This window comes from Monodon monoceros, unplaced genomic scaffold (genome assembly GCF_005190385.1).
Source record: "Monodon monoceros isolate NGI ecotype Baffin Bay Population unplaced genomic scaffold, NGI_Narwhal_1 Super_Scaffold_13, whole genome shotgun sequence".
NCBI lineage: Eukaryota > Metazoa > Chordata > Mammalia > Artiodactyla > Monodontidae > Monodon > Monodon monoceros.
The window spans coordinates 76,655,922-76,670,164 of record NW_021703769.1 but is presented as its reverse complement, the minus strand read 5'-3'; the positions used below and the strand labels follow the sequence as shown (position 1 = coordinate 76,670,164).

Below are 14,243 nucleotides of genomic sequence, written 5' to 3'. Positions count from 1 at the left end.
TCTATCCAAACTGTAGGTCGTTTAATCCTTCACTAGTATTTGCCAGGCACCTCCTGCAGGCCCAGCCCTTCACTGAGCTCTACTGAGGACTTCACGAAACAGCAGGCACAGTCCCCATCTGCCCCCAGGGGCTACCGCGAGTCATGGGGGGTGGTCACTCCTGCGATGAGTCCTGGGAGCATCAAACAGCATGTTTCCAGGTGTAGACTCGATGGCATCTGAGCAGCAAGCCTGTAGGGCTTCCTGGAGGAGGAGGCTTGGCATCAGGCCGACTGGGCTTGAAGCCACACAGCACGTGAAAACCTTGACTAGCGCTTCTCTTCTGAGCCTCAGTTTCCTGATTTGTAAAAATAGGGACAATGATGCCCTATTCCTCAGGTTTTTCTCAACATAGTATGAGGAGGTAGACATAACATACCTGGCATGAAATAGATGCTCAATAAACGTGAGTCTTCTCCCTTGACCTCATCTCCATCACGTGTAGAGAAGTAGTTAATCAGTGCTGACAACCCGGGTTCGAATCCTGGCCCTACCATTTTCCAGCTGTGTGTCCTTGGGCAAGTTACTTAACTGCTCTGCCTTACTTTCCTCGTCTATAAAATGGGGCTAATGAGGGAAATTCCCTGGCGGTCCAGTGGTTAGGGCTCTGCGCTACCACTGCAGGGGGCATGGGTTCGATCCCTGGTGGGGTAATTAAGATCCCACACGCTGCACCGTGTGGCTAAAGAATAAAATAAAATAAAATAAGGCTAATGATTGCTCAGGCCCCATAGTGCTGATGGGATGTGAGCAAGGTGCTTAGACCAGAGGCTGCTCCTTTCTGAGCCCCAGTGCATTTTCACTGTTGCACACCCCAGCCTCGTCAGGGAGACATTTGAGATCACATTTGCGATCGTCCTAGCAGAAGGGAGTCAGAGAACAGAGAGCTTAGGAAGCAGCCAGGAGGGGGAGTTGCCACCCCAGCCCAGGTGTCTGCAGTGGGGGGGAGGTCAGGGTGCTCTCCTGACAAAAGGGAGAAGCCCCTCGACAAAGCCTGTGGGTCTTGTTATTAGTGGAAGGGGGCTTCCTGGCCCCTGGGTCCCCAGTCATGCCCAGCCCTGACCCCTAAATCCCCGGTTTCTACCAGGACACAAGCCCAGAGCGAGAGGCTCTGAGTTCACATGTGTCGGTTCTACCTAAGGGAGGACTTCAGAGGGAAAAGTGTCTGGAGGGGGTCCTAGAACTCTGCAGTGTGCAACAGCGACCCTTGTTCAGTGCTCATCAGGTGGGCCTTCCAGGCCGGGCAGCCCATGAGGGCGTCTGTCACAGCATTGGAGCCACGTCAGATCAGACTTTCTCCCTGTCATCTGTCTCCCCCCCTCCCCGCCCGCCAACTCCACTAGGAACTGCAGGCCAAGGTGTCACACCCCCTCCCTTGTGCTCCTTGATAGGTAAATATAACCATAAATAATAAAACCTGCTGTTAATGCTGGGAGCCTCCCCGTCACTGGGTGGAGCTGAGGAAGCATGCCTCAGAGTGGAAGCCAGTTCTCTCCAGAATTATTCGCTGTGGCTGCTTCTCGGCCTTGGGGGACCCAGACGAGCATGAACCTCCAGGAACAGTGGGGGAGGCTTGCGCCTCTCAGAATAAGAACAGGATGCCGTGCCTGGGGTCTCACCGCCCTGGTAACCCACACGCTCTACCTTCTGTCACTGACCTTTTCGCCTCTGTTTGAATTTCCCTCTGGGCCCGGCTTGGGCACTGTCAGCCCCCTTGTATTTGGACTCAGACAAGCGGGACTTCATTTGTCCCATGTCGCCTCTGGGGGTGCCAGTTTAGTGGCCAAAGCCCTGTCCCCTTGTCCAGCCTCTCCATGGCACGTAGGCTCTGCTGCAGGCCCCCCAGACCAGCTGCCTGAGGCTCCCCAGCCCGCTGGGAGCCACCCTGGTGGGGTCTGGGAGCAGAGCAGAAAGAACAGCAGCCCTGCAGGTAGGCAGCCAGGTGATCCCAGCTCCCTCGCTGACCTTTACTCCATCCTCGTTTTCCAAGAATAAGAACTCCAGGTGTCTTATCAGGATGACTCAGGAGTCCCCAGATGGCCCCTGGGCCCCTAGCCATCCCCCCTCCAAGCCATCCCCCCTCCAAGCCATCCTCTGTGTGGTGATGGAGTGATCTGAGGGTGCCATGCCCCCTGGGGGCTCCCCGTTGCCCACGGTGTGGAGACCACATGCCTGGGCACAGCACTGAAGGCTGGTCACCTCCCACAGGACGCCTCCAGCCGGCCAGATGGAGCTGCCAGCCCTCCCTGTGCCTTTACCTGGACAAGCTCTCAGCCCTCCCACCTGGGCTTGCCATCCCCAACTCTGTGAAGTCTTTCCTGACCCCCTCCCTGCTTGGGTCCCCTTGGCTTCTGAGACAAACCGGAGGGGTCCCACATGTCACGCTGTGAGGCTGTGATCTGGAACGCTCCTGGCTTGTGCCATCGACAGAGAGCTTCCTGGGAGCAGGGCCTACCCCTTGCCTGTCGCTGAGACACAGGTGGTGGTGGGTAAAGGCTGCGGAGCCCTGGTGGGAAAGGGGTGTGAGTTATCCGCCAGCTGTGGCCGAGGAGAGCTCAGGGCCCGAGGAAGCCCTGCCCCCCAACCTGGGTTGTTGAGATGAATAGGTTGGACCCTCTGGGACCCCCACAGGGGCTGGCCAGTGCCTTCCCTGGCTGTGGAGAAATGGTTCGGGATGTCTGGTTGTTTGGGGGTATCTGGCTGTTCCGGACCGTGCCCTCTTCTGCCCCCATGTGAGGCCAGCCCGGTGCCCAGGTCTGCAGCCATGCATGTGGGGCTTGAGTGACCGTCACTGAGGGGACCTGGAGGCCGGCTCCCCTCTCATGCCCGTCTCTCCTCTCTCCCCAGGATGTTCGATGAGCGAATTTTCACAGGTATGTGTGGGTACCGTCTAGTCTGTTCTGAAGCCACCAAGCTGATGCCCCCAAGAGTGCTTGAGCTGCCACCACACCGGACCCGAGGGAGCCTGGGTGTGGCTTCTGTATCCGGGGGCCCCAGCTCCCAGGCGCAGACAGACTGTCAGGACATCCCCTCCAGACACGGGAAGCCCTGGATGGGGAATAATAAAGCTGACATTTGCTGAATACTAACATGTGATGGTTACTCTCCTAAGCTGTTAGCATATTTAATTTTAATTTAATTTAGTTTTCAACAGTCCTATAAAGTGGGTTCTGGTTTTTTCCCTGAAGTCTAGCTAGTGAGCACTGGGGTCTAGATGCAAACCGAAGTGCCCAGGCCATGACCAGTGGGTGGCCTGCCTCTCAGGAGGAAGAGGCGGGCTCTGCCAGGTGCAGCAAAGGGAGCACGGATCTTGGGGTGCAACATATCTGAGTCCCAATACCAGCCCTACCTCCCTCCCCCCAGCTTTGGGACCTTGGGCACAGTCATGTGGGCCTCAGTTTCCACATCTGTGAAAAGATAAGAGCACCATCCTCTGGGTTCCTGGGATAACTAAATGAGAGAATGGTCCCATGGTACAGCCTTGGGAGAGACTCGGTCCTTTTCCCAAGGGCTCCCTCAGCCCCAATAGCATAGCCCCTGTCCTGAGGTCAGGACAGCCGTTTCTGGCTTCTTCCTCCTGCCAAATCCTCTGAGATCCCCGGCATCCTTATTCCTCATCCCAGGGGAGGCATCTCTCCCTGGACCCCTTCCTGGCTTGGCTGGACATGGAGGCCACAAGAAGGAGGGACAGAGGCCAGACCACACCTGAGGGGTGCCCCCAGGAGCTTCCCCCAGAGGCCCCTGCTGGGTGCCACGCAGGCAGTGGAGGCTGGAGAACCTTCGCCTTGACCACCCTGCCCCTCCCCGGCTCTCCCCCCAGGGAACAAGTTTACCAAAGACCCCACAAAGCTGGAGCCAGCCAGCCCGCCCGAGGACATCTCTGCGGAGGTCTCCCGTGCTGCCGTCCTAGACCTGGCTGGGACTGCTCGGTAAGGCCACACCCCGACTCTGCGCCAGCTCTGCAGGGAGGAGCGAGGCCTAGGGCTGGCTGGAGGATGCTGGGCCCAGCGTCTCACTCCACCTGGACACCCTGCACAGGTTTATCCTGCACAGGCACCTGTACGCCTCACCCCACTGTGGGCCAGGGAGAATCTAAAGGGACCCAGAAGGAGAACAGAGATTTCGCCAATTTTCTTCCACCTGGAGGATTCTTGTCACCCCTTGGGATCTAGCCATACGTTATCTAGTCTGAAAAGCCTTCCCTGGCACCCAGACTAGGTCAGGAATCTGCCCTGCGTGTCCACAAGGCCTCGCACTCAGCTCATGGCCTGGTCGCCATTCACCAGTGCCCCCCACCCAGGCCCTGGGCTCCTGGGGGCCAGGGATGGGCCATCTATCCCGGAATCCCCATGTCCAGCCCAGGCCTCCCCGACAGTGTTCTATGAATGAACCGAATCCTCCATCCCAGGGTCCTGCCCAGCTTCACTCCCCAAGCCCCTCCCCAGACTCCTGAACCCTCTCCAGGCGGGTGGTCCCTACAGCTCTCAGTGCCCCCAACAAGCACTGATCAAACCCCCACTGCACTAAGTGGTGGGGCTCCTAGACTGGCCAGTCCCAGGCCTCAGGAGCTCCCAGCTGGTGGGCAAGGTGGACGCCCCGCATGTCACCCCAGGGTACAGATCAGGAGCTCTGCTGGGGCAGCCAGGAGACTGCTGTCCGGGAGATGGGGCACTGGGGGTATTGCTGGCGTAGGAGGTGAGCGGCGTGGATCCCGCTGGGATGGGAGCAGATGTGGTCAGGGGTGCATTTTGAATTGGCAGCCACCGTGGGCCCCTGACTGCTTGGAGGGGGAAAGCTGGGGCTGATGCCATGTCATTTCTCGGCTTCCTTCCCACAGGTCGGACAAAAGCAGTCTCTCTGAAGACTGTGGGCCAGGTGAGGAGCTGGACCCCACTGCGCGTGTCTGGGGTGGGAGGGCGTCCACCAGCCCCACTCAGCAGCTCTGGGGAGGAGGCCGGCTCAGACCACGATCCTGGGTATTCATGAATGTCCTCCGTCCACCCCTGTCCCCTGACCCTCCCCCAGGCCGCAGAGCATGATGGGAGCTCGCTGGGGGCCGGGAGGGGCAGGTGGGATGTGGGTGGCTTTGTGGGAGACCTGGATTCGGGTATCACCTCTGCCTCCACATCCTTGGCGATGCAGGCCTCAGTTGCCAGGTTTATACGTTGTATCTACCTATAGCTCAGACACCAGGGCTGACATGACTTTTCTTGGCACTACTAACAAGTCACAGGAGAATGTTCAAGAATGACTCCCCTGCTCGGCTGAGCTCACGGCCACACTTGACCAGATTCCTCATTTCCCCCTCACAGGAACCTCTGGGGAGCTGGGTGGGCTGAGACCCATCAAAATTGAGCCAGAGGATCTAGATATCATTCAGGTCACTGTCCCAGGTAAGGGCTGATCCTGCCACCCCCGCCTGAAGGTACAGGGGTCGAGCACCACCGTGTCCCCTCCCGGGCTGTCCTGTTCTGTCTCTGGAGCACCTGCCCCGGCCAAGAAGGGGTCGCCAGGCCACTGTTTGGTCTGATCGTGAAAGGGTGCAGCATTGCGTGTGCTTTCTGTAGCCACATCTGCCCTCTGGGCTGGGGGTCAGGTCTCAGCTCCGACCTTCCTAAAGGTCCCCCCAGCCTTCACCTCTCTGGCCTGGCTTCCCTGGGATTTGAGAGGCTGCGGGGGAAAGAAAAGGTCATTGGAGTAAGAGGATCTGAGTCTGACTCCAGACCTGGGTCCCTCTGAGCATCTGTTTCCACATCTGTGAAGAAGGGCATGTACTTGTCATCTGGAGGCTCAGTATGGGGTAACCACAGGCTCCAGGCCCCTTGGGTCCCTGCTGTCCTCTGGCACAGCTACCCTCCCAGAGTCCAGGGTGCAGCTTCCTTAAGGGTCCTGCTCTGTGGGCATGCTGAGCTGGGAGGTCCCTGAGGGACTGTGACGGGGTGGGACAGACAGAAGATGCTGTTGTCATTTGGAGTTTTGCCTCCAGACCCTTCCCCAACCTCTGAGGAAATGACAGACTCGATGCCTGGACACGTGCCCTCGGAAGATTCCGGTTACGGGATGGAGATGCTGACTGGTAAGAAATGGGCTGGGGACCCACCTCCCTGGGATGTAACAGGGAGAGGGCTGGGCCAGGAAGCCTCTAGACTTTTCTTGGTATTGACTGTCCCCCTTGGAAGAAACTCAGTATATGCCTGGCTCCCCCATCCAGGCCAGGTTCCTTTCTGAAAGCTTGAAATAGGCCTTTGAGTTAATATTAAGTCTGGTTACTCTGTCTTTCCCAGGAGCTCCTATTTGGATAAATTTGTTTATTTATTCAATAACTATTTATTGAGCACCTACTATGTACAAGGTCCCGTGCAAGGTGCTGGGGACAGAGCAGTGAACCCGACAGACCAAAGTCCCCGCCCTTGTGGGCTGACATCCCAGTGCAGGGAGACAGGTAATAAGCAAATCAATAAGGAAAATAGGGGAATTCCCTGGCGGTCCAGTGGTTAGGATTCCAGGCTTTCACTGCCAGGAGCCCGGGTTTGATCCCTGGTCAGAGAACTAAGATCCTGCAAGCTGTGCAGTGCGGCCCCCAAAAAAAGGAAAAAAGAAAAATAGAAAGTCAGATGGTGGTAAGTGCTATAGGGAGACACAAAGCCAGGAGGGGAAGTATCAGGGGCAGGAGGGGTGGTTATTACAGGATTTGAGTGGTCAGAGAGGACCTCACTGAGAAAATGACATTGGAGCAAAGACCTGAAGGAGGTGCGGGCAGGAGCCGTGTGGATATCAGGACAGAATTTTCCAGGCAGAGGGGGCAGCATGGGCAAAGGCCCTGAGGTGGGCTATGCCCAGCATGTCTCAGCAACAGCAAGGAGGCCGGGTGGCTGGAACAGAGTGAGGTGGGGAAAGGGAGGTGGTGGGTGAGTTATGCAGGGTTGTGTACATCAAAGGAAGGACTGGAGACTTAACTCTGAAGAGACAGGAACCAGTGCGGGGGTTGGCGCTAATGGAGTACATTTTAACAGTGTTTACCCTGACCGTGGAGCTGAGAACAGACTGCAGAAGGTCTGGGGACAAGGACAGAAACAGACTCTGACGATAATTTAGGCAAGAGGAATGGTTGGGCAGGTGGATAGCAGCAGGGAGAGGGTAGGGTTTCTGTGTGTTTTGTTTATGAAAGTTTATTTTGGAAATGTTCAAAACCACCCAAAGTTGAAAAGAATAGCTTAATGAATCTCACATGCCCAGCTCTCAGCTGCAACCATTCTCAACAGATGTTATTATTGATAATAAGAAGTAAGAATTATTACACGTAGTTAATGTTTTTAAAAAGTGAATCATTATAGGACTTCCCTGGCGGTCCAGTGGTTAAGACTCCGCGCTTCCACTGCAGGGGGCGCAGGTTCGATCCCTGGTTGGGGAACTAAGATCCTGCGTGCCGCGTGGCACAGCCAAAAAATAAAAATAAAAATTTTTTTAAGTGAATCATTATAAAGACAAATAGTATGTAAATTATAGAAGGTTTGCAGATACGGCAGAAAACGATATTAGTACTTAGATGATTTGAGCTTGGAAGGCTCTGTAACAAGGGATGCAGGGCCAGGGCGGCAAACTTTAGGAAGATGGCTGGAATTTGTTTCCCTTGCCTGTGATGTCTGGTGTGGGCTTGATTAGGAGGGGAGAGGGGTGGGTATTGCTTAAGGATACTGTGCAAAAGCATAGTAGGTGTATTTAAATGAACAGTGTGAAGAAATCTCATAATGTTCAATGTGAAAAGCAAGTGCAGAAGGATATAGACAATATAGCATTTCTATAAGTTTGGAGATGTAAAAATAGTATTGCTAATGTTTTATTTTTAAAAATCGTGTGCACGTATGACAAAATGCTAATGTGTATTCATTCCGGCTGATAGGTCCATGAGTGTTTGTTGTAATATTCTGTATGCTTTACTGCACTTTTTAACATTTCCCCTACCAAAAATAAACAAGTGACTGGAAAAATAAATAAGGAGGTTTCCTACAGGCCCAGATGGGTGGTGCCGCGTTAATTGGTGACAGAATAAAGGCAGAATATCTCTGCTCCTCGTCTGCTTCCGTCTTCTCTGTCAGGGAGAATGGTCTGGAAACAGAAAAGAGTGAGGAGGACCTGGGAGTCCAGTTCAATAAGGAGACCTACGACGTCCATAGGACGTGGGAAGTCCCAGCGGACACAGATGAGCTGACAACAGAGATAGACTTGGAGATGAGGTTTTGCCCCAATTGCAAACAGGTGGACCGTGCGTTAGTCCCAGGCACAGTTCTGGAACAGATTTCCTCATGGGCGACTGTGAGCCATCAGAGGGGACCCAGTGTGGGGTCATCCACGGGACTGAGTTGGCTCATACGACATCGAGATCTCCAGATGACCCTTCGGCTGCGGAAGCTCCTCATGATTTTTATAAACAAAAGGGTTTTGACTCTAAATGCAGTTTTAAGTATTGTTTTCAATTTAAATAAAAGTTATTTGAATTTCAAGCAAAAAAAGGGAGGGCTGCAGGGGGACCCCAGCCTCCACATGGGGAAGGTTTCCCCTGTTGTCCTGGAGGGCTTGGTCCTTCCTCAAACATTTGTCAGTTAGTTGGATAAAGGGACCTTAGGCAGCAAGATTATGCGATTTGCAGATCCTTGGGGAGGAATGGTCAGTCCATCCAAGAATGGTGTTCCCCATGGCCTTGACAGACCAGAACACTGGGCTGAAATGCACAAGAAAAATTCACAGCCCCAGGACGTGTGTCATGGATTGTGTTCCCTGGGGCCCAGTCTCTGAGATGGAGTTTAATGTGTGGGGTGTTTATTAGGGGCTGCCGTTGGGATCAACACCTATGTAAGGGAGGGGACAGAAGCACAGGGGGGCCGAGGGGGAAGGCAAGCCATGATCTGGCTGCAGCAACACGTCCACCAACCCCACGGGGAGCTCGGAGCCAGAAAGGCCCCTTAGAGTTTCTCCCAGTTGCACTGGATATCCTGGCCTTTATACCTCCACCTCAATCAGTCACGAGATGTGGGCCACCCTGGAAGGGCAGTCCTTGAAGGGGCAGCTGCCCACTGACCACACTCCCCGCTGCTAGGCCAACAAGCTCTTCCTTGAAGGGGATCTGAGTAGTAAGTACATCCCAGTACCTGCCACAGAAGAAGAGACAGACAGTAAACAAACGCATGCAGCCACAGAGAAACGGGCTTGAACAAAGGGGCATCTCTTGCACCTTTTAACTGAACAGAACTTTGGCTGAGCGCATGGGGAAATGGGCACAGACCTGGTGCTGGTAAGAACGCAAATGGGCAAATTGCTTTTTAGAGAAATGTGTCAGCTTGAAGAGCCGTGAAAATGAGCACCACCACCCCCTCCCCCCTACGTACAGCAGGAACCCAGTCCGAGGAAATTGTCTGAAATGTGAACAGTGTTTTCTGCACAGAGATGTTCGTGCCAGCGTTAATGATGACCATGAAAAGCTTGTCCAGCTGTCAGGGAACTGTTAACAGTATCCTCCTGATGGACTATTAGCCACTAAAAAGAGGCAACGAGGGAGACTGTAGAAGACACAAAGCTGATGGTGTTTACAACTGTGTTGAAAACATGATCACTGTTTTGGGGGGAGAAAAATATCAAAAAAGTAGCTATGTTAGGTTAAGTGATCTATCTTTGTCACTCCCTAAATCAGTTGCGATGTGCTTTTAATACCTTGGTAATGAAGAAAGAATATTGTCAGGCACGGGCTGGGCATGAGTGGAATTGGAAGCAATCCGGTAACTGTGTGGGGAGTGTAGTGGACCAAAGGCTCAGGATGAGCTGACAGTGTGGCCTGGTCTTTAAGAAGTCGCATGTCACCTGGCTGCATTCACAGCAGAATTAAGAAGACCGAGGGGGATTTCCCTGGAGGTGCAGTGGTTAAGAATCCGTCTGCCAGTGTAGGGGACATGGGCTTTATCCCTGGTCCGGGAAGATCCCACATGCCGTGGAGCAACTAAGCCCTCAGGCCACAACTACTGAAGCCCACGCGCCTTGAGCCCGTCCTCCACAACAAGAGAAGCCACCGCAGTGAGAAGCCCGCGCACCGCAACGAAGAGTAGCCCCCGCTCGCCGCAACTAGAGAAAGCCCCGTGCGCAGCAACGAAGACCCAACGCAGCCAAAAATAAATAAATTTAATAAATTAAAAAAAAAAAGAAGACCAAGGGGGTCCCGATCTGTGGAGGCCCCTGGGGTTGGGGGACCGTGGACCAGCATGGTGCCATTTCTGTTGGAAAGGCTTCTGCCAACTGGTGGTGTTACTGTACTGTACAAATCATCCCTCGTTTGCTCACCTGGTGCCTTGGGCATCTCTGGTCATGCCCTCGATCGTTTACCAAGGTTGAAAATGGGGAGGCAGTGAGCACATGGACGGGTTTGTTCAGGGTAAGTAGCCCCGCGCCATGCCAGGGGGTGGGGGGAAAAGCAGGCAACTTTCTCACGTTTGGAATTAGGGCCCCCAAAGTACACAGGCCATCATCTCCTGCTGCCTTTGAAAGAGCCCCCCGCCCCCCGGGAGAGGACCCCGCCCCGCTTCCTTCTGTTTTCAGGGTCCTACAACAAAGGCTGGCAGAAACCCCTCCTTAGTGGAGCCACAGAGCTGAGCTGGTTCCCTGTGGGTGTCTGGGTCCGGTCATATCCTGCCTGGCTCTCAGATTGTTGCTACCGCCTGGAGGTGGCCCTGCACACACGGACAGCTCAGAGCGGGGACAGACTTCCTGGTCTCCCCTCTTGTTCCTCTCAAGCCATTTCGTGAACTTGATCGGTGCTGCCACTGTGACATCTGGGCATCTCCCTCCGCCCTGAGACAGATCCAGCTCCCTGATTCAGGGAACCCTCCCTGGCAGCACTGCTTGTCCCTCTGTCCCCACCGGACTCCTCTCCTCCTGTCTGCCCCTCTCTGTCTAGAAATGGCAAAGATGAAGTTGGTGAGTTTGGGATCCCCCAGGGGCTTCCCCTGAGACAGGGGCCTTCGTTCATTTGGGAGGAGAGTGCGGGAAGGGCAGTCCAGGTACGAAGGGGGACTGGACAGGACAGCAGTGCCGTCAGGACCGTCGCCCCTGTGGGCAGCTGAGCTGAGGGACCACGGGAGCCCACGTAAATCACACACCTGAGTTAACGCAGCTGAGGAAGCTGGGAGCTGGGCTGGTGATCTGCCCTCCATCACTGGCTGAGAGCTGTTTCCAGGCATTGGTCTCAGCCCTTGTACCTTGCTGGTCTGCTCCCACAGCCAGAAAAAAGCCTCCAGGCAGAGTCAGGTGGGCCCAGCATCTACCTGCCCATAGTGTACCTATTGCCATGAGGAAAATTTAGGCCGAAAGCTCAGGCCTGGCCCTTTTTAAATCAGAGGCTGAGCATAGATGAAACCTTCCAGAACCTTCCGGGCTGAGCCCCAAGGCTTAGGCTTGTCTGGCAATCCCAGATGCAGGCTCCCCTTCTCTCCGTCCGTGAGTGGGCCTTGACCATGGGCAGCTCTCCCAGGATCAGCCGCTTTCTATCCCACTCATGATCCCATCTGGAACATCCCTGCATCCCTCATCACCGAGCATCCTCTGCACCAGCTGGCCAAGAGCAGACCCAGGTCCGACTTCTCCACCCCTCACCAGTTCAGCCTCGTGTCAGGGGCTGAGAAGGGCTGTTTAAGGGTTAGCCCTTCCTGGGAAAGCACCTGGCAAACGCACAGCAAACTTCCTAAGTCGCAGTTTCCTTCTGGTTCTTTCAAGTGTTGAAAGTCCCCACGCCTTCCTCCAGCTCTTGGCACCAAAGAGCTGCTGCTGATGGAGGCCCTGCAGCCCACCTGTCGGCCTGTGCCCCACCCCCTGCACCCCACTTCCACTGTCCGCACTTGGAGTTCATCCTGCTGCGGAAATCCGCCATCTCTGAGTTTGCCACCACCCTCCCCACACACACTTCCCCCCTCCCTGCCTGTGTCCCTCTCCCACCCCACTGCTTTCCCTGGACACTTGGGTCCAGCCCAGGTGTACCCCCCCTCGGCCCCCCAAGGCCAGTCTCACCCCTCCCCTGTATAGCTTGAGCCCTCACCTCCCCTGTTGTTCACTGTGCCACGACCTTGCTGCCTGTTGGACGGGCACCTGGGGACAAGGTTGGGTCTCTTGTGCCCAGACCAGAGCCAGTGTCATCTTGTCAGATGCGCTGGGACCACGTGACCCTAGATGGCTCCACGCCCCCACCTGCCTTTCCTCCATCCCCTTACCCAGCCATGCCACGTGACATGTGGGATTGTAGTTCCCTGACTGGGGATAGAACCTCTGCCCCCTGCAGTGGAAGCGTGGAGCCCTAACCACTGGACCGCCAAGGAATTCCCTCTGTTTTTCTTTACAGCATCACTGCTATCTGGCATCGTATGTAATGTTTGACATCACACCAGGAGGACAAGGCTTTGTCTTGTTCCCGTGTGTCTTCAATGCCTAGAACAGAACCTGGCAGTCAGTAGATGGAAGGACAGGCTGGTGCAGGGCTGGTCTCCACGGGGTGTTTACCAAATGTCACAGGATATCTGGTCTCTGAAGCTCACGTGGAGGCGAGGGCAGGTGCTTGTGCAAAATTGGGGTCCATGATCCCATCTGGGAGTCACCATGCCGTGCTCCAGAGTCTGGGCCTGCCGTTCCCCACCTGTCTGCCCTGACTTTGATGGTGCAGGAGATGATGAACATGGCTGCCTGGCACCCTCTTTTTCAGACAAAGGCCCCAGCGAGGACCCGCGGCCTGAGGAGAGGCCTGTGGAGGGTGAGGCACTGTTCACCCCCCATTTTTCACCCCCCCCCACGTCTCCTCCCCTCCCCAGTCCTGCATCTCCTTTTTGTCTCTTCCCAACACCGGGTTTGGGGGTGGGTGTCCTGTGGGCTGCCTGAGTTGGGAGGAGGTTTATAGACCTGTCTTGTAGAACTAAGAGGTACACGGTCAGAGGTAGAAGCAGCTCTTTCTGGTAAAGGAAATTGTAAGCCTTTCTTATTTTGTTTTTATATACACCCTGCCTCTTTCCACAAAGGTTTTAAGGCTGAGTCTTCCTGAGCAAGTCGAATTTAGGCCTGAAAGCACAAAATTGGCTTTGTGTCCAATAGACATGTTCAATCTCAGGAACACTGCTCATTCCCACCCTGCGGAGGGTGGGAGTAGGACAGGCAGGGAGATCAAGGTGAGGATGGGTCTGTTTCCACCCCTGGAACGAAATGAGTGGGTGTCAGAGGAGAGGAGCATCACTTTCCCAGTCCCAAACCCAGCCTGGCAGGGGAGGAACTCTGAAGTTTTAATCAACATCCACTGCCACCTAGTGGCGGCATACTCAATTTGCAGGCTTAGAGTTCACAAGCTAGCAAAGTCACTTACGGTGCTGGTCTAGAGTGACATTCACGTAGAAAGGCCCATGGTCATTCTTAGGCCTCAAAACCTTCCATTCAGTCCTGATAATGCCCTAGATCCGATTTCACAAGCAGGTATTTGAGCCCCAGAATTGTGGACCTGTCTGCAGGGAAGCCACTTCTGAGGAAGTAGGTTACCTGCCACCATTACCCTTCCCCATTCCAAGGTCCCAGCACAGGGTCATTCTTGGTGCCAGCAGACCTAGGACCTGAGCTGAGAAGCAGGGTCCTGCTGCCACTGGGGAGGCTCACCAAACTGTTCTTTGCCTTTCAGACAGTCATGGTGACGTGATCCGGCCTCTGCGGAAGCAGGTGGAGCTGCTTTTCAACACGCGATACGGTGAGCGAGGAGCCGGGTAGGGTTGAGGGCATCCAGGCGTCCCTCCAGCTGCCCTGTTTTCAGAGGGCCTGACCCCCCATCCCAGCTGCTCCTGGAACAGAGACAGAGGAGGGAGGGGCCGGAGGGGCTGGGACCAACTGGGAAAGGGCCGGGGCTCCGCAGGGCCTGCCATCCTGCCCCTTCCTCAGCTCTAGACCTCCCTCTCTGGGAGACTGAGGCACTGCCAGAGAACCCCACCCTCTGAAACGCAGCGTCCCCACCTCCTCCTTCAACAGGCTCACACTCACTCATGGTCTGCCTCAGCCTCAGCTTACAGAGGCCACTCTGACTGCTGTCACTGCCCCTCTGTACCCACAGACACCCTCGTTCAGGGTCCTCAGGAGGACAGATGGATAACAAGGTCTTTCCTACTAGAAAGACCAGGAAAGAAAACAGGGAGGCAGGGAGAAGCCTA

General features: G+C 55.1%; 1 protein-coding gene across 6 annotated transcripts in view; it reads left to right on the top strand.

Moving 5' to 3' along the window:
- GTF2IRD1 (GTF2I repeat domain containing 1) overlaps positions 1-14,243 on the top strand; it is a 111,644-nt gene that overhangs the window by 54,059 nt on the left and 43,342 nt on the right. For 5 of the 6 annotated variants that reach the window (XM_029220892.1, XM_029220893.1, XM_029220891.1 and 2 more), the window contains 7 exons: positions 2,887-2,912; positions 3,860-3,968; positions 4,877-4,914; positions 5,352-5,432; positions 6,026-6,115; positions 12,770-12,817; positions 13,724-13,789. In XM_029220892.1, coding sequence (XP_029076725.1) covers positions 2,887-2,912; positions 3,860-3,968; positions 4,877-4,914; positions 5,352-5,432; positions 6,026-6,115; positions 12,770-12,817; positions 13,724-13,789 — 458 coding nt within the window. The remainder of the gene's footprint in view (positions 1-2,886; positions 2,913-3,859; positions 3,969-4,876; positions 4,915-5,351; positions 5,433-6,025; positions 6,116-12,769; positions 12,818-13,723; positions 13,790-14,243) is intronic. The other variant, XM_029220890.1, reaches the window with a different exon arrangement.